The following is a 24,692-nucleotide window of genomic DNA, read 5'->3' on the forward strand; positions in this document are numbered from 1 at the left end:
TTATTTGATCATCTTTATTTTTATATATGCCTGAAAAGAATTTAAACTCAATGTAAATTATACCATTTGAGAAACCAGCACTGTAAACATTATGTGACCATCTTTGTAGACATTTGTCTACATGTACATTGATGGGTCCATCCCCACTCCGCATGCATGCAGTCTCTCTCTCATATGCAAGTGTAGGAGTGTGTGTGTGTGTGTGTGTGTGTGCATATATCTATGTAATGACAAACTCTATAATTGCCTTTCAACTCAAAAAAGCTATTAAGGAAAGCTCTTTCTATGCCACTGAGTACTAATAGCAATCACTTTTCTTAAAGTCTATATAGACATTATTAAATATCTGTATAGATATTAAATGCTTTGACTGTAATTTACTTAATCCTCTCCAATTGGCCTTTATGTTCTTTTCCTATCTTCTCTATTTTCCCTGTCTGAAATGCTCTTTTATTTGTTAGCATGCCTTGAACCCTCAGTTGTTATGTCTTTGCTCAAATGCCAGAAAATATTTCCTGAACTGCCAGTGTAACCTAACACCTGTACTCCCTGCACAGCACACCCTGAGGGAACCAAGGTCCAAGCCCTATGGCTACCTATTAATTTATGAAAGGGCACATCAGACTGGAAAAATACAAAGGAATCTATTAATACCAAGGCCACAGAGCTTGTTGTGGAGGAACTGAGATGAGAGAATAGAGCACTGACCCTTCATTCAGGGTTTCTTCTGCCATAAAAGGAGGAAATGAACTCCATCAACTAATGCTTTGCTATCTTCCCTTTAGTATCTAGACGGTGCTTATCAATTCATACTGTGCATGTGAATCACCTGGCATCCTTGTTAAGCTGTGGTGTTTCACTTAGTAGGTCTGTGGTAAAGATGGAAATTCTGCATATACAGCAAGACCTCATACTCTAAATGCTTCCAGCCCTTACGTTATTTTTGGAGTAGCAAATCTAGAAGTTCCTAGATGGTAGAAGTTTTTGGAAGATACTCCAAACCACAACTGCATTGCCCACTGGGCCAGGGATATGCATTACCATCAAAATGCCAGCAAGGAAAATCTGCTTCAGTTTCTATTGCTCTTCTCATCCTCAGAGCCAGGCCAGCCTCTACATGTGTGGCCCACGCTCTACTTTCTTCAGGATTTCATTGCACAGATATATTGCAATTATTTATGCATTTGTGTATTATGACACTTGGTTGTTTCCTGCTTGGGGTTACAATGGATCTGCTTTGAGGATTCACTTAGAATTCCTTATATGGACATATGCCTCCATTTCAGTGGGTAAATACCTAGGAGTGGAATGGCTGTATTGTATGGGAGTTGTATGTTTACCTTTTAAAGTCACTGCCAAACTATTTTCTTCTTCTTCTTCTTCTTTTTAAAGCTTTATCTATGCATACAAGAGCTGGGGTACAGGCCAGAGATGTTGGGGGTGAGAGGACTCACCAGAGATAGAGTGGGGAACAGAACAGGCAGACTGACTGAAATACACTGCTGAGGGGAGCAGCAGGTGAGACAGGAAAGGTCTGTTGTGCTATGTGGGTCACCTCCTTGGCCAGGGGATTGAACTCTTATTGCAGTGGCTGTGGATTGCTTCATAGTGCTGACACCTAACCCCTTGTGCCACCAGGGAGACCCCTGCCTAACTGTTTTCTAAAATAGTTGCAACTCAAGTAGTTGTAGTGTATGAGAGTCCCTGTCTAACATGGTATAAAGTTGGTCTTAGGGTAGTGTGTGAGATCAAGAAAAATATCAAGGAGAAAGTTGGGGCTTAGAGACTTTAAATCATTTGCTTCAAATAACACAACTGCTAAGTGCGGGAGCCTGTGGATATAGGTCTGCACAAATTAGAACCGATGCTCATGAGACCTTTTCTGCTCTAGGGTCACCTTTGTAGCATGAGAGGAATATAGTAGATCCCCAACAGAGCTCAGCAAAGCTACCTTTTCCTTAGTTAGGTGCTTTCCCATGTGTGTTGAAGACAAGGCAGTCTTGGTGTCTTGTGAAACTATTCTTCATGGATCACCAATACTGCAGGAAGCATCTCTGTCCATGGGTTCGTAACTTCATTGCTTGACCCCATTCTCCTCAATCACCAGAGTAGACACCATGCAACCTACAAGTGGACACCACTCTGGGACATGGTTCAGAGCAGAGTGAACACAGCACCACACTTGGGGCCTACTCAGGAGAAAGGCTGGAGGGGAGTGTCATTGTGAGTCGTCATTCTGAGAATAATAAGGGGCCTTGTATTATATTTTTCTGTCAGGAGAGTCTCTTCCCAGAAACAAAGAGGTGTTTGTTTTCTTACTTTTTCTTCCAAAAAAGTAAATTATTCCTACTGTTTTCAAACCCAATAGGGTTTGAAACAATTGCCACAGCAAGAATCCCTGCATAACAAGCCAGTGATAGTCAGATTGACTGATATGTTATTGTTACTTGTATTCTGAGAATGTATCGATTACTTTAAGAAAGAAAAATTTCCTTGCAATTCAAGATTGGAATACAACCATGCTACATGGTTGTAAAAGACTTGCCACACCATACCCTACCATACAATAGTACAATCCCATGAATGTCCCAATTACCAATGACTTTTGCACTTTAAAATAATTATTTTTAACTTTTGTGAATTTTACCTCAATGAAAAAATACTTACCAAATACTACATTGTTTAGGAGACAGTTTCAAAATTCTCAATGTGCAAAATGATGGTATTGAATCTGTGTATAAGCTGTGCTTTAGGGCCTCCCCCTGTGCCATGAGCTGAGGAGTTGCCCTCACCATAGGCTCTTCTCACAAAACTGGCCTAGGCAGCCTTTTTTTGTGCTGTGGGAATCTATTCCTTGTAGTCACAGGTGATTAAAGCAGGGAAAATCACTCCATCCAAGAGTAGTTTATTCATAGGTGGGGGACATAGGCCAATTATAGTGAGATTTTCAATGAATACAACAGAAACCAAAATGAAGTGATAGTGAACACTGGGCTTTTTTAACCATATGAAGTCATGAATGGAGTTAAGGCAAATTAAGTCATGTACAGGACAAATGATGAAAGTTTAGAAGGAAAAGGGCAGGAAGAGGGGGTGGAAGGGAGGAGAGAGGAAAGAGACTTCCTGATTCTGAGGCTTTCCTACCTCTATTTTGTGGGAGGCATGGTGCACTGACACTCCTGTGCCCATGAGGTTGTACGTTGCCTCCTTATTACTGAGTATGCTTGAGGGTGTATCTGATTTTTAAAGGCCAAAAACATTGATAGACAAGTTGTAGTGTCTGTTCATCTCTTCTAACATTGGATTCATTACTGTACAAACTTTGCATTTCTTATGACTTCAAGAAGTAATTAAGCAAACCAAAAGGAAATTCTTGTGCTATCCATAGGAGGTCAAGGAGAGCTAGTCTCGGTTCTGTGGGTTTTGTAAAAGCACTGGCTTTAGTACTAACTCTGTCACTGAATGTCTCATGTTTCTTGTTTGACCAATGGTGAAAATACCAGTTTTGGTGTTTCACAGGATTCATGTGAAAAGCAAAAGGAATAATAAGTAAAATCATTTTATGAATTAAAATTAGTATGATGGGGCCTCCCTGGTGGTGCAAGGGGTTTAAGCACAGCACTGTGAAGCTATTCACAGCCTCTGCAGCATGTGTGGGATCCCTGGCCAGCCAGGGAGTTACCCACATGGCATAGCAGACCTCTCTGGACTCGCCCGCTGCTCCCCTCAGCAGTGTATTCCAGTAGATCTGCCTGTTCTGTTCCCCACTCTGTCTCTGGTGAATTTCTCACCCCTGTACTTCTGGCCTGTGCCCCAGTTTGTGTATCCATAAATAAGTCTTTTAAAAAAATAAAATATAATTAGTACAACACAGAGAAATTAGAGACTATGACGACAGTAATGAATGCATTGGGTGCAGGCTGTGGTGAGGGGTAAGTGGATTTCCTTGAGGAAGACTTGTGTTCATTAAAGGTCACCTCTTTTCAAAGTTAATGATTACTTATCACTCTGTCATGACTCTACCTAGAGTACTAGGTTGGAATTGATTTTATTTCCTTGGCTCCCTCAATAGCTAAGAAGATAACCCCCAGTATCTTTGCACATCAAATATTATGTGTACATTTCATCTCTAGATTTATTTGATTATAACTGTAAAATTGTAACTCTGATCACCTCTGGCAACCACCAATCCATTGAAATCTTAAATGGAGCAGATTTGTCTTTTTTTTTTTTTAAGGACTTATTTATGCATACAAGAACTGGCGTACAGGCCAGAGGTGTGAGGGGTGAGAGGATTCACCAGAGACAGAGTGGGGAGCAGAACAGGCAGATCCACTGAAACCCAACTGCTGAGGGGAGCAGTGGGTGAGACAGAAGACTGCTGCGCCATGTGGGCTGCTCCCTGGCTGGCCAGGGATTGAACTCATGCTACAGAGGCTGCAGATAGCCTCACAGCGCTGTGTTCAATCCCTTGCGCCACCAGGGAGGTCCCTGAAGATGTGTCTTGATTGGAGTTGAATAGCAATAGCTATGACAGACTTTGCAGTTTACTTTCACAAGATCAAGGTAACCATTACTTCCAGAGAGCTATAGGGAATGGATCTGAAAAGGGAGCGCAGAGAACATGTGAATCTCCATTATCCACAGTCACTGAGACTGCAAGGAAAAAGTGCCAAGCAAAATGGTCCATCTAAATAAGGCACACCCAGGCCAGTCACAACCCATCTCCAGCAGCATAAGGCCGAGCTCCTCCACAAAATAGGTCCAGTCTCCCGTGACCCAAAGACCCTTAGTCAATTCAGCTGCATTTTCCTCACCCCAGCCTCCTTTTGGACACCCTCAAAACTGAATGCTGGCAATTCCTCTATAAAATATCTTGCTCCCTTCCTCATGCCTGTGCTACTTTCGGCCTTCCTGGCACTTTAATACCAAGTAGAATGGGATGAGCATCATCTATTCATTCATTCAATGTTGGTGGAGTGTTTACTCTTGCAGGCACATCTCAGGTATTACTTCTTAATCTCTATTATCTCCCCATCTCCAGCTAATCTCTAGGTATGACAGCATAAATATCCTGATCTTTCCCCTCACACTGTATTCATCACACAGAGGTATGTGTCTGTTTACCTGTCTGGCTCTGCCACTAGAATGTAAATCCTAGTAAGGGGCTTTCCTCCCTAACTTTTCTCCGATATTATCTTAACAAAACACAAGTGCTTCGTCTGTATTTGTGAAACAAATGAGGGAACATGTAATAAAGAAACCATGATTGTTAAACTATACAACAGTGCTAGAAGTATCTCTGACGAGGTCTGTGTAGCACAATCTTACAAAAGACTGACTTGTGGCGGCTTGTCATGGCTGTTACACCAGCGTCTCCTAGAGAAGCAAGTCTCCAGTTTCATCTCTTAATTAAAAAAACCCGAACTCTGCTACCTGCGTCATCCTTTCCTCGGTGCTTTCACACTGCCTCTCACCTGTCCCATAGTGACCCCGGGAGTAGGATTCCCTCTCACAGTGCCGGGGAAGCCAGCACAGATCCAGGAGGTGCCATGACTTGCTGGGAGTTGTATGGGTTGTTTCAGAAGAATCAGGGTTTGAATCTGGCGTTGGCACCTGTTTGTTAGCAAAGATGCTCATCATCTAGGAATTGGTTTTACTGACTTTAAAAACTAGGCAGGGTACTTGGGGGGAGAAAGTCCAGGTGTTTACAGGGACAAAATCCAAGTACAAAAGAGCAGGTGGCAGGAAGAGTTGGAGTCACTGCTTGTTTCTGTTTCCCTTGGTTCCCCGAAACCCCTCTACTACCCACCATGAAAGAATAAAGACATCAGTTATACATTCATACAGTTCAAAAACATTCAAATTCATAAATGTTGACAGATAAGATCTAAAACCCTAAGTAAGGTGCTGTAGTGGGGTGTTCTCAGGCAGGGCCTCACGATTTGATGAATGTGGTGGATAATTTATGGGCCTCCCTGGTGGTGCAGGGGTTAAGTCTCTCAGCACTATCAAGCTATCGCCAGCCACTACAGCACCAGTTCGATCCCTGGCCAGGGAGCTAACCCACGTGGCGCAGCAGACCTCTCCTGTCTTGCCCGCTGCTCCCCTCAGCAGTGTATTTCAGTTGATCTACTTCTGCCTGTTCTGCTCCCCACTCTGTTTCTCTGGTGAATCTTCTCTCCCTCCCCTCCCTGCCTATACCCTGGCCTACACCCCAGTTCTTTCGTGCATAAATAAATAAAATGAATCTTTTTTTAAAAAAGATGGTGGATAATTGAAAGAACAAAAGAACTCAAATGGCAAGCATTATTCACATGTAAATTTACTTATTCACCTAATATTTGTTAAGTGTCTACTATGTTCCAGCCAGGTTTACGTAGTCGAGATCCAGTAGGGAAGAGATAGTTGGTGCTCTTTCCCATTTCAGTGAAGAAGAATTAGGATCGGAAAACATCTATGTGCCTCATGGAATCTGCCTAAGTAATAGCTAGCGGTAGCAGAACAGGATTAGAACCTCAGCAATACTTCCAGATCCTTGCTCATAACCACTATCGTATTCCTCTAAAACCCATAATTCCTAAAATAATAAACATGAGAACATCTTTGCAGAATTGGAAGCAAAATAAAGCTGATTTTATCATATGCAAAATAGAAAACTCAGAACTCCCAAAATGACAGTATTTATGATAATCCTTACCTGGTAAAGTATAAACATCAAACATGAAATGAGATCTGCAATAGTCTGTGACTATTACAAATATGCCTTATTAAAGAGGTGGTAATAGTGGGAGAGGCGGCACTGAAGACTTTCAGATCTTGGTTCTATACAAATTAAGACTTTCATCCTATTTGTTTCACGATTCCTCAGTCACAACACACCATTCATGTATTCAGTGTCTGTTGTGCTTTTGATCTTCCTAAGTTTATTTAACATGCTTGGCAAAATTCCAGACAAGAGATAGAAAGGCCCAGGTCATTTGTGGTTAACAGGCATAAAAGAGAGACACAGTGCTTATCTCAAAGCCTAGAAATTGAAGGTTTTTTGACTTGCTCAAGATTAAAAGCTGTTGGGGAAATTTAAAGTCTCCACATTCATATTGAAATCCACTAACTGTTTTTCACAGGAAGAAATTAAGGTTTAGAAGGGTGAAAAGACATGACTAGGGTTTCAAAAATACTAAAGGCAGGGATATAGTACTCAATTTTTAGGTGTGGATGTGTGTCCATATTTTTGTTTTTTTTTAAATAACTGGATATAGATTTATAGTGAGTAAACAATACAGAAATCAATACAAACATTATCTCCTTATTTTGATAAAAAACATGATCTTCCTATCTTAATCTCCTTTTCCACAAGATCTTACCAAGGTAATTAACAGTTCAATAAGCTGGCCATCCTTTTCATGCTAATATTTATTTTATAATAAGTTGTAGAATATGCTTGGAATCATGCAGCAAATATCAAGCAGGAATAAGTCAATGTGTCCTGTCTTTCTTTAGCACCAACAAGTAAAGTCACAAGCATATTTCCAGGTCAATAAAAATGGTCTAATCGACATTTCTCATTTTTAAATTGACATATAGTTGACATAACAAAAAATTTCAAGGGTTGGTTTGGGTCTGTTCGTGTTTTGGCTTTTATGTGCGTGAAATCATCCTCTATTTGTCTTATGCTTTCTGACTTATTTCACTTAGCATAATGCCTCCCAGTTTCATCCATGTTGTCACAAATGGCAATATATCTTATATATATATATGTATATATGTATGTATATATATAGCTGAGTGGTATTCCATTGTGTGAACACACTGTAACTTAATCCACACATCTGTTGTTGGGAATATAGATAATATCCATAAATTGGCTATTGTAAATAGTGCTGCAATGAACATAGGAGTGCTAATATCCTTTTGATTTAATGTTCATTCTTTGGGAAGATACCTAGGATTGGATTGAGGACAGGAGATAGATGTGTTTTTAATATTTTGAGAAACTTCTATGTTTTCCATAAGAACTGGACTAGTCTATACTCCAACCAACAATATATGAGTTCCTTTTTCTCCACATTCTCGCTCAACTTGTTTCTGATCTTTTTTTTTAATAGTAAATTTTATTTTTATATTCCCCATACAATTTGTTTCTGATCTTTTAAGATGGAACATTCTCACAGGTGTGAAGTGGTATCTTATTGCAGTTTTGATTTTCATTTCCCTGATAAGTGATTATGAGTATTTTTAGCTCTTTTCCCATTTTTGATTGGTTATTTCTTGTTGACTTGTGTCAATTCTTTTGAATTAAGCCCTTGTCAGATGTATGATGGGTAAATATTTTTTTCCATTCATTAGGATTCTTTTTGTTTTAATGATAGTTTCTTTTACTGCAGAAGCTTTGATACAGTCACATTTATTTTTCTTTTGTCTTACCCTTGGAGCCCATGCCCCAAAGATATCACTAAAACCAATCTCTCAGAGTGGTTTGCCTATGTTTTCTTCTATGTGTTTTATGGTTTCAGGTCTTACATCCCAGTCTTTCATCTATTTTTTTTTTTTTTTTTATAGAGGCATGTGTTATTTTTTTTTTTTTATTTATTTGTTTTGTTTATACAAGCACTGGGTACAGTTAGAAGCGCGGGAGGGTGAGAGAATTCACCAGAGCCAGAGCGGGGAGCAGAGCAGGCAGAAGGTCCAAAGTACACTGCTGAGGGGAGCAGCGGGCGGCAGGAGAGGTCTGCGCGCCATGTGGGACCCTCCTCCGGTGGCCGGGGAGCAGCCGGGGATCGAACCGGCGCCGCAGAGGCTGCGGGCAGCTTCGCAACCCAGCGCTCAACCGCTGCGCCACGGGGGAGGCCCTCTTTCATCTATTTTGAGTTGATTTTTATGTTCTGTGTGATTGTATTAAATCTATATATGGCTTTGGGTAAGGTGGCTATTTTTAATAATGTTAATTTTTCCAATTCATGAGCAGGGAATATCTTTTCATTTCTTTGTGTTATATCGTTTCATTTTTCTTCTTAAGATTTGTTTATGACTATGAACCAGAGACACTTTTAGGGGGGCGGGGGCGGGAGGGGAGGGATTGGGGTCAGAATGGGGGGGCTGCAATTGTATGGGGAATATAACAATAAAATTTATAAAAAAAAATTTGTAATTTTTTTTTAATAATAAAAAAACTGGAATCCAAAAAAAAAAAAAAAAGATTTGTTTATGTATGTATAGAACTGGAGTGCAGGCCAGAGGAACAGGGGTGAGAGGATTCACCAGAGACAGGGTGGGGAGCAGAATGGGTAGATCTAATGAAATACACTGCTAAGGGGAACAGCGTATGAAGCAGGAGAGGTCTGCTGCGCCGTGTGTGGGTTAGCTCCGTGGCTGGGAATCAAACTCAGGCAATAGCAGTACTTGCATGATAGCTCTGAGACAACCCCATGTCATCAGGGATGCCCTACTTTCTACTTCTTTAACACTGTCTCATACTGCTCATTGTACAGGTCTTTCATCTATTTTGTTAAGTTTATTCCTCGGTATTTAATTCTTTTTGATGCAATTATAGATGGGATAGTTTTCTTGATTCTTTTCTAATTTGCTGTTTGCATATTGGAACACAAGCAATTTTATATATTTATATTATAACCTGCCACTTTGTTGTGCTGATTTACTGTTTCTTTTGATTTCTTCTTTAACCCAACAGCCATTTAGTAATATATTGCTCAGTTTCTATATAGGAGGTCTTCACCCAGTTTATTTTGGAGTTCATTCCTAGTTTGATACCATTGTGTTCAGAGAAAATACTTGACACAATTTAAATTTCATATCTTATTAACACCTGTTTTGTGACTCAACATGTGGCTTATCTATGAGAATCTTCGATGTGCACTTGAGAAAAATGTGTATTCACCTTTTTGGGGGGATGCAGTGCCCTATAAATGTCAATTAACCCCATGCAGTGTAATTCCACCTTTAAGCCTTTTGTATCCTTGTTGATTTTGTCTGATCGATCTGTTCTAATGAAAATGTGGTGTTGAAGACTCCAACAATTATTTGTTGCTGCCAGTGTTTTTAGATATGCTAACAGTTGCCTTATATTTTGATGCTCCTTCATTTGGTGCATATATATTGATGTGTTGTTTTCCTATACATTTGTCCCTTAACCATTATAAAGTCCATGACTGTCTGATTATCTTTTTAGGAGGAAGTCTATTTTGTCTAAGTATGATTGTCTCTGACTTGTTTTGGAAACCATTTGCTTGTAAGATTGTTTTCTAAGCTGTGTGGAGGTTCCTCAATCTGCTAAACATAGAGCTTCCATATGATCCAGCAATTCCACTCCCCGGTATCTACCCAAAGGACACAAAAACATTAATTCAAATGGACAGCACCCCTATGTTTATTGCAGCACTATTTACAATAGGTAAGCTATGGAAACAACCCAAATGCCCAAAAATAGATGACTCGATCAAGAAGATGTGGTACATATACACCATGGAATATTACTCAGCAATCCAAAAAGATAAGCTCATGCCATTTGCAGCAACATGGATGGAGCTGGAAGGGATCATGCTCAGTGAAATAAGCCAGAAAGAAAAAGAAAAGTACTGGATGGTCTCACTCTTAGCGGGAATTTAGAAAACCCAAATAAGGGATCAGGAAAAAGACTAATTATAATAAAGAAAAATCAATCAACAAGCAACTATAAACCAGAGACACACTACAATGGGGAGAAGGCAGTAGGATCAAAACAAGGGTGTAGGATCAAAACAAGGCAGTAGGATCAAGACAAGGGAATTTTATGGGGATATAATCAAGATGTAAATGCATACATTGTACAAAAATGAAAAATGATGTAAAAATATATTAAAAAAAGTAAAAAAAGTTTTCTAAACATTTACTTTGAGGCTGTATTTATTTTTGGAGTTCAAATGGTTCTGCTGGACACAACAGAAAGTTGGTTTTCTTTTGTGATCCAATCGATGGGTCTGTTGCTTTTGATTGGTGAGTTCTGTCCATTTTCATTATGGTGATTATTAATAAATGAAGAATTGCTACTGCCCTTTTGAATTCAGTTTTCTACCTACTTATTCATTTTTTACTGTGGATTTTCTTCTCTTCAATGGAGATAGGATAACTCCTGTCAACTCCTTTTGTGCAAAGGTGCTGGTGGGGAGAGCTGGGTCATGTGATAGGAACTGCCCATATCTTTCCTCTCTGGGGTTCCAGTCTCAAGACTGCAGACTATGTGCTGTCAGTGTGGTGCATGAGGTCAGATGTAGTGTTGAGGGGTAAGTGAGGGGAGCACAGGGTGTTGCCTGTCCTGTGGGGGCGCACACAAGCTCCTCCACTTACACTTCCCCTCAGTCAAGGCTGTGTGTCTCTACACCATTCAGTTCTCCCATCTCCAGGCCACTGCAGAGCACCAGCCCTGCATTCTGTCACTTGTGCTTTGGTCTGCAACTCTAGACATTGCACTTGTTTTCACATGTTTATGCTTTTAAAGACCATTAGAAATTTTCCAACCCCTGTGTGGTATCATATGAAATAAGCTTTGTAGAAACATGGTATATTCCTCAAGCAGCACTGGAGCAGGAGTGCCTGGGATTGGTTGGTTGGGCAACATTCCTGACTGTCAGTGTTGCAATCCAAACTTCACATGCACAGTATTAATTTTCTCCACTGAATATGGTGACTGCACGCACGTGCCGGACCCTATACATTGCCCCCTGGTTATGTCAAGGACCTGCAGATTGGACAGAAGGCCATCTACCCGAGAAGAGTCCAGTTTTCATAGAATCAAAGACTTTAGATTATATAATTCAAGTTGCCTTACATTGAAGTAAACCAAGTCACAAAACCCAGAGTTCTCCCTCCTTGTTTCAGGGGTGTCTCAGCTTGTTCTTTAAAGAACTATCACTGCTAGTCAAACATCTGACTCTTTGATGAGTACACCTGGAGACTTTTCTCAGGCTCAGAGAGCATGGCAGTGAAGGGATGGATTCAAACCCGAAAGCAAAAGCTACACTGCTGATCACTTAATACTTTTTAAACCCTTACTTTAGCACAATATTTATAATAGTCCAATGCTGGTACCATTGTTATTCACATCAGTTAAATCCAACCACAACACAAGAGACCCAGACAGGCTTTTTGGCAGGCAGCACAGCTGAGGGTTAGAATAGCACCAACCTTAGAAATTAGAGCCAGGTTTGAATCCTGAGCAATACTTACATGCTTTGCCAAGTTACTTACGAACGCTGTGCTTCAAGGGGTTGGCTATAGTCACCTCAAAGGGCTGTTAGGAGGCATAAAGGAGATCTGCACGTCAAATGCTTGACATTCTACAAGGACTCAGAAGTTCTCTAATGCAGCATAATTTTGATTTTTAAAAAATTATTTTTTCTTAAGTTTAGTGTACACTGCTTAAAAAGTAGAAAATAAAACACAACCCCTCCCCCCAACACACACAAAGAAAAAGGTAAAATGTGAATGAATTCTCAGAACAAAAATCTTTCAGGTTGTTCATTTTTGCACACTGCATGTCTTAGTTTAAATAAGGCTCCTTTGCAGTACAAAATCAGTCTTTAGCGTTTTCTGTCCTAGTTGAAAACCTGCTGGTCTCTGGCAACAGAAACTGAACTCCAGCTAGTTTAAACACAAAAGATCATAAAGAAATTGGGGAAGAGGTTTCAGGGGACATAAGCACAGAATAAATTGGGCCTTACTTCGGGCTCTTCTATCTTTGTTCCTTCTTTGCTTCTTTTCCTGCCAGCTTCATTGTTTTTCCCCACAGAACGCTGACTTTCTCTACACCAAGAAAACCAGCTGCTCAGAATTTTCCAGCTTTAATATCCTACAGTTCCAGTCATTAGAACAGGAAAAACTTGTCTTAATCATAAAAGGCTAAGGATTCACTCCTAGAAAAAGGCACTCAAGTATGGGCAAGAAGTTTTAGAATACAGCAGCTTCTCGTACTGGGGATGAGAAGGGGTGTCCCTAACTTATTGCCTAGAGGAGGGAGTAGTAGGCAAAACAGTAGAGGTCATTATATCGTCCTTTCCCCTCCAGGCCTAATGAGAAACCAAAATCTGCTTTATCTCAACTTAGGCTCTGTAAAATAGCATCACATTTATAGAGCCTAAGGGTTGGGCGAAAGCACCATAACTCTAGAAAAGCCAATTCTAATTCATGTGAGTAATCACAATTACTGAACATAATATCCACAGTAAAACAGGAAGGTGTAAGCAGGTTATCGAGGCTCGTTAACGACTTGCTTTACAAACTTCCCAGTTCACCCAATTTCCAGTTCTGTGAGGATCCTGAATTTTATTCCCAGTTTTAGGGATTTTTTTCCCTAAAACAGAAATCTTCACCCGAAGAAAATAATGCATTTGCAGATGCTAACTGACATTGTGTTGTGTTGCATAATCCATTTGTATTCCTGCAGCATCGCCCCAGTGCATTGTCCTCAAGCTCTAGTCATTTGCGTGTCAGCCCTCAGGCCAGCAATAGCTGAGTAGCACTTGTACTATTATTGCTACATTTTTTTTTGGCAAACTTTAATGTCCACTATAATCTTATGCTTTTCTTTGCCAGTTACATTTTTCCTAGTGCAAAACAACTGAACATAAGTTAGACCATTTGCCACTTACAGTTATTTTGCTTTCCTTTCCACTTTGGGAAACACTGCTATGGTAGAAAATCACAGGCATTTACTTGTTCATAAATGCAAGAAATTTTATCTGAATTGCACTTGTTTCTCTTATAACTTGTTTTGATAGGAAAAAAAAATCCATTTTAGGGTGGGAAAAAACATTCTTTGTCCTTTAGCTCAGAAAGGGGGAAGGAATTTGATTTCTCCAGTATGGTTTTGGTTTCTGTATCTTTTTGATATGTGCCATCCTCACAGGTGGTATCTCATTGTGGTTTTGATTTACATTTCCCTGATTATAAGTGGTAATGAGGATTTTTTCAAGTTATGAAATTTGGATTTTATGTTTCTAAGTGTTCTTTGTGTCCGGCCACTAGAATCTGTTCTGTTTGAGGGTCAGTTCATAATTGCTCACAGATTTCCTCAAACAACTTGAACTATAAGTCCTCTACTCTTTGTCCCGGGTCTGTGTGTTGGAGTATAACTTTCACACACAGGAAGTGTTCAACTCAGTCTTCACTTCAGGCTTGCCAAGGCCTCAAGATCTGCAAGAGGTGAGAGATCTGTCTAAGCATAAACAAAGCTCTGCACAAAGTGTAGTTTTCTAGACCCAGAGGGGTGTATCACACTCATTTTTCTTAATTATGGTACCATTCTTTACAATGTTCTTTTGTGATTTATAAGATCTCCCCCTTCAGACGTTGTCACCACACCCCACCCATCACCCATGTACCCACAGTCCAGCACCATATCCTCTGTGTTCTCTTCTCATTTTGATATCATCCTTGCCCTTTTGCCTCTAATAACCTCAGTTCTACGGTCAGATTTCTAAGATTTGTTATTTGTTTGGTTTTATCTGCCCCTTAGTTTCTTCTTATTTCTTCTTAAGTGACAACATCTGGTATTAGTCTTTCTCCTGACTTATTTTACTTAGCATAATCTCCGCTAGTTCCATCCATGTTGTCACAAATGGCAAGAGTTTTTTTGAAAGTTGAGTAATATTCCATTGTGTATATATGCCACATCGTCCTAATCCACTCATCTGTATTTGGGCACTTAGGTTGTTTCCACAGTTTGGCTACTGTAAATAATGCTGCAGTAAATAGGAGTGCATATTTACCTTTGAAATAGTGTCTTTGTTCTCCACGTAGATACCTAAGAGTGGAATTGCTGGGTCATATGGCAGATCCTGTTGTAATATTCTAAGAAAACTCTACTGTTTTTTCCATAGGGGCTGGGCCAAGTCTTCATTCCCACCAACAGTCTAAAAGGGTTTCTTTTCCTCCATGCCCTTGCCAGCACTGTTTTTTTTGTCTTTTGATATGGGCCATCCTCATAGGTGTCAACTGGTATTTCATTGCGGTTTTCATTTGCATTTCCCTGAATATAAGTGATAGCGTTTTCTCATGTGCCTGTTGGCCCTTTGTCTTTGGAGAAGTGCTCTTCTGCTCATTTTTCGATTGTTTTTTGTTGAGTTGTATGAGGTCTTAAAAGATCTTTTATTGCCCCCTCGTTGGATGTATGGTGTGCACCTATTCAAAAGGGTATCATTTTATTTTAGTGAAACTTTCTTTCGCTGTGCAGTTTTTGTAGTCCTAATTGTTTATAGTCTCTTCTTTCTCTTGCTGTTGGAGACAAATCCACAAAAACATTTCTGTAGCCTATATCGTTGAGCAGTTTGTCTGTTTTCTATGTATTTTTTGGTTTCAGGTCTTACATCAAACTGTTTTATCCATTTTGAGTTTTTGTGTGTGTGTATGGTGTGAGATAGTGATCTAGTTTCATTCTTTTGTATGTAGGTGTCCAGTTTTTCCAAACACCAGTTATTGAAGATACTTCCTTTCTCCAGTGTATATTCTAGCTCCTTTGTTATAGATTGTCCATATAGATGTGGATTTATTTCTGGGCTCTCAATTATATTCTATTGTTTTGTGTGATTATTTTATCTCTGTATCACACTGTGTTGATTAGTATAGCTATGCAGGATTGTTTGAAGTCTGGGTGTGTGATACATGCCCCCCTTTTGTCAGGATAGCTTTGGATATTCAGGATCTTCCGAGGGTCCATATAAATATCAGAAATGTTTATTCTGTTTCTTTGAAAATGCCATAGAAACTTTGACAGAAATGCATTGCATCTGTAGATTACTTTGGATAAGATGGCCATTTTATGAATATTAATTCTTACAATCCATGAGTGGGAATATATTTCCCTTTCTTTGTGTTTTCTTTTATTTCTTTTGACAGAATCTTATGGTTTTCTTTGCATTAGTCCTTCACCTACTTTGTTAAATTTACTTGTAGGCATTTAAGTCTTTTGATGCAATTTTAAGTGGGATTGTTTTCTTGATTTCTTTCTCTTCCAGTTTGTTGTTTGCATATAGGAAGGTAATGGTAATTGATATTTGTGTATTGATACTGCAAACTGCCACTTTTTTTTTTAAAGATTTATTTATTTATGCATACAAGAACTGGGTCACAAGCCAGAGGTATGGGGGGTGAGAAGATTCACCAGAGACAGAGTGGGGAACAGAACAGGCGCACCAATTGAAATACTCTGCTGAGGGGAGCAGTGGGTGAGACAGGAGAGGTCTGCCGCACCATGTGGTTAGCTCCCTCCGGGGATCGAACTTGAGCTGCAGTGGCTGTGGACAGCTTTACAGGCTGCCTCTTAACCCCTTGCGCCATCGGGGAGGCACGCAACCTGCCACTTTGCTGAACTGATTCAGTTAGTTTCTTAGTAGAGTTTGTAGGTTTTTTTTTTTTCTTTATGTGTTTTGTATTGTCTGCAAGTACTTGTTTTGCTATTTGGATTCCTTTTAGATCTTTCTGTTGTGTAATTGCTCTAGCTAGGATCTCTAACAATGTTGAATATTAGTCGCAAAGTGGACATCCTTGTCTTTCACCAGATCTTTTTGGAAAAGTTTGCTTTTTTACCATTGAGAATAATGTTAGCTGTGGGTTTGCCATATGTGGACTTCATTGAGCTGAGCTTTGTTGTCACAGTTTTTTAAAAGCCCCCTGTGGACATGATTCTCCTGATCCTAAAGTTTACGGCTAAGTTCTTGCTTACTCCAATTGGCGGTGCAACCTCAGTAGCTGTAGGGTCAAAAAACTACTGATTATTTTTTAATAAATTTTCCCATAGAGTGACTGAGTGAGAACTCAGACATGACAACATTCTGAAAGTGGGGCTTTTGCAGGGAGCTGTGAGACAGGTTAGTTAAATATTGACAATACTTTAAGAGGAGATATTTTGAAGTGCTCTCAATTAGATATACTTCCTCTGGTGGCTGCAGGGATTCCGGTTTTCAAGCCTGTTATGGAGTGGGGAGTGGACGAGTAGATGGAGTTAAAATACCAAAAAAAAAAAAACCCCAAAAAACAAAAACCAACCAATTACTGTTCATAGCAAGATTCACATTGCTATATGCCTTTGTTAAACTTCCAATTTTTTGGCCAATGTTTTGTTGCTTTTAATGCACCAGCAGAATGGATGTCTTTGTTTCATCATTCTTGTAAGTCCTGGCTCCTTCACCTCTTGCCAATCTCTTTTTCATTTTCTCATTTTTGATGTGAGATGAGCACAAGATGTTCTTCTATTAAAAGAGACAACATCATCCATTTCCATGCTACAAATTTGGTGGGAAATGTGAACTGCGGAGCAAATGTGCCAACCAGCAAGGACAGCTATGATTTACCTCTGTTGATAGCCGCTATTACAGCCAATGGCCCAGAGTTGTCAGGTCTCTCAAGTGATTATAGTATCGGCAGTTCTAGCATTTGGAGATTTCCAAATTTTAAATGGCAATTACTTCAATTAAAAAAAAAATGCTGCACAAAAAAATAACTCACTCACAGCAGAAAACTGGTTTGGAGCAGCTAGAGTCTTATGGATCACATCCCTACTTTGTGAACTTTTCTTACCAAATTAGTGTACGATGTTCAACAAACCTCCTTCAGATTCTATTAGTTCAAGACAATATGCTGTATGCTGCAGAGTTGAAAGTGACTTGCTGCCCCAGGCAAACATTCCCTTCTTTCAGCTATTGTGGTACTTGATCTTCAAGCAGTGGAAGAACATTTTTTTTAGTCACTGCCCTGAATAAAGGGCACCTTTACTCCCAGTTGTTAGTTTTAATTATCCCCAAACAAGATATCCTGAGAGTTGTGCTGAAGAGGCTCATTTTGCAGTCCCTCTGTCTAGGCAATTGTGTATGTGTGGTTTGTAGGCACATGGTGATTTGAAGGTTGGGAAAGGAAAAGAAAGTGAAAGTTGCATAAACCCTTCTGGGGCCAATGGACGGTCAAATTCTGATCTGATGAAAAGTACTGGAAGCAGAATTCCATGGATGCTTCTTTCTTGGTTTATTCATTTACATGGGGGAGCATAACATAGAAGTTTCCTGAAAGTGTGCATTAGAGGCAAATTTGAGACCTCAGTTTCTAAAAAGGTCTTCATGAATCTTTGTACCTGATGGTAAATAGGGAGGTAAGAACATCTGTTTCTTTCAAAATCTTGAAATCTTGTTGGTGCTTATTTCCCCCTCCCTGGTAAAACTGAGTTCCACTTTCTTCTTTAGGTTTCCAAAATACTGGTGGCTAATAACTTCTGTTCTTCCAAGTTTTGAAGAGGGTTGTGGCTTAAACAAAAAAATTCTTTCCTATATTTTCACTGGAATGTCAGGAGCATGCAATGTTTGATGTGTTCGACTTGTCATTTTTATTCATAAGGATAGCTATTATTTTTTATATAAGTAAGAATTATAAGTTACAATTAATTTCTCCCTACAATCTCCTTCCCACCAAAGGTTAAAAAAAAAGATAGAAAGGATGACTAACATAACAATATAAACATAATGCTGAAACCAGGGCTACAGAAGGAACACTTATGTTATTGCTGTTGTTGCTGTTGTTGCCTGACGCCCAGAGAGCAGGGGTCAGAACTGCATGAGTTCAGCACGGAGAGGAAGCACCCCCATGCTAGGTAACGGAAGCCATGGACTCTAGATTTTTGGCAAACAGATAAACTGCTAGGTGTTGGGTACATCATCCACACAGACTCTGACAAAGATTTAAAGCAGCAGTTCATGGGCCTATGTAGCCAACAATCACATTTTAGTTGGTCCAAGTAAGGAAATCTGGATTTTAGCTTCCTTGGAACTGTTGGCACATGACTCTGGCTGGCAACCCTCTAGGGCCTCGAGCAGCAGGAACCTGTGTCATAGACACAGGCAAACAGCATGCACTCTGCATCCAGCCTGGCCGCTAATGGCCACTGAATTTGTAATTTCTGGGATGTCGTTTAAGTTTTAAAAAAGTAACAACAACAACAACAACAAAAGCAATTCCTATTCATGATAGAAAAACCCTACTTAAGTCAGAAAGAATTAAAACATTTATTGGGCATAAATATATTACATATACACTACAGATACAGTTAGGTATTACATAGAGCATAGTATTTGCAAAATCTATACATTAAAATTGATATGGCAGTTTTAATACAATGTATATGAAATAGTCTAAAATTTACAATACAGGAAAACATGGTTATTGTTTCTCCTAAAGTTGAAAAGCTTGGAATGTATGTCCAACAGTGAGGTAAAACATTTTGTTTTTCAATTTAAAGAATTGTGCAAGGATAACATTCAAACACATTCAATTAGGGCACTTTTCAATTTTTGACAGGAATACTGAATTACTGTAGCCAACAAAACAAGGTTAGAAAACGCCAACATTTCAAGTTGATAAGAACAAGGCAGATAATATGAAAAAAACTTTTTTAAAAAGTTTAAAAAAAAAAAATTTCTTTGAGGACAAAGAGCAGTTTGCTTCACGACTGGAATTTCTTGACCCAGGGATGAGTTTGACATACAGAGCATCAGAAAGCCACTCACTCATTCCTACATAATGCAAAAAGGCAAAGAGATAAAGTTAATATAACACTTTATTTTATTGTTCGTGTGTAATGGCAATATATATAGTTATATATCAATATCACATATACATATCTGTGATAGAAACAGTGCCAGACAGAGTAATAATTTTTTGACTGAAGGGATATAATGAATACCAAATAATGGAGAGCAATAAAATAAAGTGCCGTCAGCTAGTGTTTCACACACTGTAGCTTTCTGGTGGTTAAACATCTACTACGAAACCTCAAAAGATCGAATATTCATAGCAATTTTGGCCTAAACTATTATTTCATTTAAAAAATTTCAACCAATTTAGAGAATTTCTTTATAGCAGCAGTTAAGAAGTGTTTCAAAAGAGAGACACCCCTCCCTCCCGCCCCCCCCAAACAGGGTTCTTGTACTCGGTTGAACGTTCATTGCTAAAAAAAAGCCTTTTCTTCCTAAAACATTTGCATGAAACTGTTTCAGAAAAATGCAGATGCAATGCTATAGAGGGTCATAATACACATTTAAATAGAGGAATGAGTTTTGGAAGGTCAGAACTTTGGCAAAAATATATTTACCTTGATGCCACCCATTTGCAAGTCTAATTAAACTAATTATTGTAGTCAATAATAAAATACAGAACTCTCTAGTAGGTACTACATTAATATAGGCACACAGAATAATTCATTGATCTTAGCAGTTTTTTTTAAGAGATGATTATGTTTTTTTGGGTACATGTAAACGTTTCAATCACTGATAATGGATACTTTTTTGGCATTTAATGCACTAGATGCTCTTATCTCTGAAAACATAAGAAAATGTCAGAAGAGTGATAATACTACAGATATTGCCAAGTAACAAGACTGACCTAAAATTACAAAAGTATAAAGCACAAAAAAAAAAAAAAAAACATGCTACAAGGGAAAATTAGTACATAAGTACATTTAAAAAATTTTACAATAAATAAAGATTGCACTGTAATTGGCATTTAAAGTACTGTATGCAGAATATAGTATAAATAAACCAAAAACAAAATAATGTTGGTTTCCCCATGACTTTGGTATGGGAATAATATAAGCTAGAACAGGATATTGAATCTTAGACAACATAGGCACAAAATAGCTATGATCAAGAAAAACCAAGTAGCAAAAATATACAAAAACAGAAGCAGGGGGATACACTGTGTCTGTTGCACCCTTTTGGAATATATTTGCACCTCCAACTCTTAAATGTCCCTGAGGTACTTCATATGGACTTCATATAAATAATCCAATGACTTTGGGTTAAAATTGATTATCTCATGACTCAAAATAAACATGCAAGAGTAACACTTTGCACTCCAATAGCACCTGTTGATCAAGGATCTCAAAGCACTTACAAACAATAGAATCCCCATTTTATTTTATTTTATTTTTAATGCATGGGAAAACTGAGGCACAGAGAGGTAAAGTGACGTGTTCAGGTCACGCAGCAAGTTAGTGACAGATCCAGGGAGAGAATCTAGGCTCCTTGACCCCCAAACACCCTGTGCTTACCACCAAATACCATTTCCTCTCCACATATGGCCAGGTCAACCCCACAGAAATAAGGAACTGCAAATTTAGATGACTCTCTTTTGGGTTTACCAGTTTTCATTTGCTGTTAGATTAGTATTATATGCACTGAATTAAGGTATTCAAATTCAATCACTTCATCGATACCTCAAAGAACGGCTTAAAGATCAACCTTTCAAAAACAATGAGCTAACGTGTAAGAAGATTGCTCACAATTAGTGTAAATCATGGACAATGGGCAGAGGCACTAAACTGTCACCAGTTCTTGTCATATAATTCTGGTCAATCATAACAGAATATAATAACTCTAGTGATTAGATTAGAAGTAGTTATATACAAAGACAAACAAACAAGTTAAAGCAGCTTTTAAATAGCTGAACAGGGAAACAACTAACTATTGCACAATGCCCTCTTAAAGTTACTGCTATGAATCCACGTGGTAAAAATCTACAATGCTCCATAATTTATAGGTGCATTTTGGTTACTTGATTTCTTAGAGACAGGTAGCTCATAGTGTTAAAATCATAAGAAGTACAGGCTATTAAAACATTTTAGATTAAAGTACACATTTTTTGATTCAGATGAGCTAAACACAGTTAAATAACTGAGTGACAAAATGGTTTGTTTACGGCAGCTTTATCTGAGTGAACCATCTTCTGCATGTTGTTGCTGTGGCGGCTGTTGTTGTGTGGTAATACTCTGACAATACTGAAATCCTAGCCCTGTCACTACACACTGTGATTCACGTTCACAGACACAGATGATCAGACATAGTAAGTGACTTGGTGAATATAAATTACTAGACTGTAACATGGAAAAAAAAAAATCAAAGGTTTGCAAAAGACATCAGTGAAAATAGAATAAAGGCAAATCTGGAAAATTTCAAGAAAATGTAAGAAAGCTATCATTTGGTATCTGGTTTGCTTTTCTTCTTGTTCTTCCTTTTTTTTTTTTTTTTTTAAATCCAGTTTAATCTCTTCCTAGTTTTGCATTTCAAAAAGGTGCACCAAAACACTGATATTTTTTTCCTAGCTAAATCTGTAAAACAAGAGAAGTATATAAATCAAAGAACAAAAGGGCTTAAAAAGGGGGAGTATCTGAATAAATGTGTGTATTAAAATGTGTAGCATTAAATTCATACCTCTAGTTTTGTTGGGTTTGTTTACTTCATTAAGAAGTACTGTAATATAAAGGCAAATAAAATGGACAAAGTTGCAAAGCCAACCACAATGAGGGCTGCAAACTGTTCATCAGTAGGCATCATGTTCTTCATTTTGGGATCATCTAAGCTCCCATTGTCCCTAGAAAGCATGACCTCACTTCGTTGTAATACAAAAGCTGTCGAGGGGCTGAAAGCTCCGCATAGCTCCTGAGAGGTGTCCAGACAGCGCCGGCACGCACACACACGGAACCTGTAGTCTGTGTTGGTCTGGAGGCCTGAGATTTGGAATGTGGCTTCTTCTCCCTTGTACACCTTCAAGAAAGGAAAAATTCTGGTCAATTAATTTATAACAATACTGTGATCTTCAAAGTAATGGTATGACACTGAGGAGTTGTTGGTATCCCAACCTTACTCTGAATGAGACATAAGATTCAGTGATTCTGAGAATGATAGGAAATAAGTCACTGACTAAGCATACATTTGATATTATAAAGATGAATTTAGGCTATAAATCAGGAACTCGAAAACTACCAGTTTACATAGAGATTATTATCCTTTGAATTAACAGGTGTCTCTGAGAGAGGATGGTGGTAGGAGGTCTCACAAGGTTCTTCTATCAAAGTGATGCTAATGTTCAAAAAATTTAAAGGAAATCATACTCAGATTAAAATTACACAGGAATTTATGGTTTATATTAGAGTCAGTGAACAGAGACCAGGAAAAAAATACAGCTGAAACCCCACATTAAGAAGAGCCTTTCTATAGGAGTGGTATCGAACTAGCATCTGTAAAGTGCTTAAACCATCTCTGGTACATAGTAATTGCTTAGCAAATATTAACTGTTATTCTTATTTGCAAGAACTTAAAAACAACTCTAAATATATTCTTAAAACACAGCCATCAAAAGAGTGACAGGTACGGTCATTTTCAAACAACAGGCCACCTCAGTAGAGCTGCCAATAATACAAATACCCCAGAAAAATAAAGGGAGTATTTCCAACAATCTCAACTTTGTCAGAAACACTCACCAGCTACACAGGATTAGTGACAATCTACAACTGTGTCATGTTTGTAAAGCGCAGTGTGTCACCTTCTACCAAGAAGCAGGGCACGTCAATGGGTGAACACAACTCACACCATCTAGAGTCAAGTAAATTGGAAGACAGCAAAAGGAAAGAACACAGATTTCCAATGTTTGCTCACCTGATAATTAGCTTTTTTTCTTAAAAATTTTCTTCCTTCATTTTCAAATGTTACAAGTACTTTAAGCGTTTTACTTATTGTACTTTAGTGAAGTTTGGTTTTCAGAACAAAACAGTTCCTTTTTTTCTCTTACTTTTCTGGATTCATCATTACTTTCACTATTTCCTTAGTAAGATGTTAAACAAGTTCTTACAGAGAGTTACAGTTTCCATAAAGACTAAAGCACGTTGCTGAGCAACAGTTGTTGCAGATAGAATTAGGCTGGATATTAAGAATTAAAGGGCTGTAAGAAAGACCCCCGGGGCCCTGAGAGACTTCTCCTTTCTCTCTGCTCACCATTCCAACACAAAGTTAAATGGGCATTTTATGAAAAGCTCATTGTCATGGTGATGGCCACAACCCACACAGCCATTCAGGAGTCCAGACTACAGCTGATGGAACAGCCCCTCTAAGAATTTCCCAAGAAGTGGGTGGTCTCAGGAAAACAACAGTGTATACATTTTTTTTCTTTAAAGAGATCTTTTAATTGTGAACACTTTTCTTAATTTAGATTTAATTTCTTAAATTTAAATGTTCACATTAGTATTGAGAGACAAGTCTTCAAAGCTTTGGGATCATTCGTGGAGAGCATGAATGATAGTAGACCAGTTTGGTTTTTCTATCTGCATGTCCCAGGTATACAACTCATCCCAACTCAGCGGTGGTTATTAATGTTGAGATATTTATTGAGTTAGAAAAGAGCTGTCTCCTAAGTTTTAGCTGTAAGGAATTCTGATAGGCCTCGTTTATGAATTCTTTTGGAGGTTACATCTCTTGAAATGTTTACACTCATGAAAGGGTGAGCTATTACAGTCAGTGGACCTTTTCTTTTTCTCTGTGTAATTCTGGGGAGCCTGGGTCTGATCTGATTTGGCCCGTGGGAGGCACTGGATAGATTCTTCTCAAGTACAGGAACTGGAATTAGGATCCCAGGTCTAAGCTTTTGCTCTGCCACTTTTTAAGTTTGTGATCTTGGACAGGTAACAGCTTTGAGCTTTAGTTGCTCATATTCAACATGGAGATAAAGTACCTGACCTAACTCCAAAGGGGAGTGGGGGATTAAAGGAGATAATGTTTTGTGGGGGAAATATTTTGTGAAAGGCATATACTCAGATAAATCAATTTTATCAAATTTAGTCCTCCTAATTACTGTCCAATAAGTATCATTCCTCTGTCAGGTGGGTATTG

At 38.7% G+C, this 24,692-nt stretch overlaps 1 protein-coding gene across 1 annotated transcript in view; it reads right to left on the reverse strand.

The window, feature by feature from the left end:
* Nucleotides 1-21,967: 21,967 nt before the first annotated feature.
* The window catches only part of FNDC3B (fibronectin type III domain containing 3B), a gene marked incomplete at its 5' end in the record, with an annotated part of 243,117 nt that continues 240,392 nt past the window's right edge, over nt 21,968-24,692 (reverse strand). The window contains one exon of the mRNA XM_084232401.1: nt 21,968-22,574. Within this exon, the coding sequence (XP_084088527.1) occupies nt 22,263-22,574 (312 nt within the window). The 3' untranslated portion in view covers nt 21,968-22,262. The remainder of the gene's footprint in view (nt 22,575-24,692) is intronic.

Source organism: Talpa europaea (genome assembly GCF_964194135.1).
Source record: "Talpa europaea genome assembly, chromosome: 4".
Lineage (NCBI taxonomy): Eukaryota > Metazoa > Chordata > Mammalia > Eulipotyphla > Talpidae > Talpa > Talpa europaea.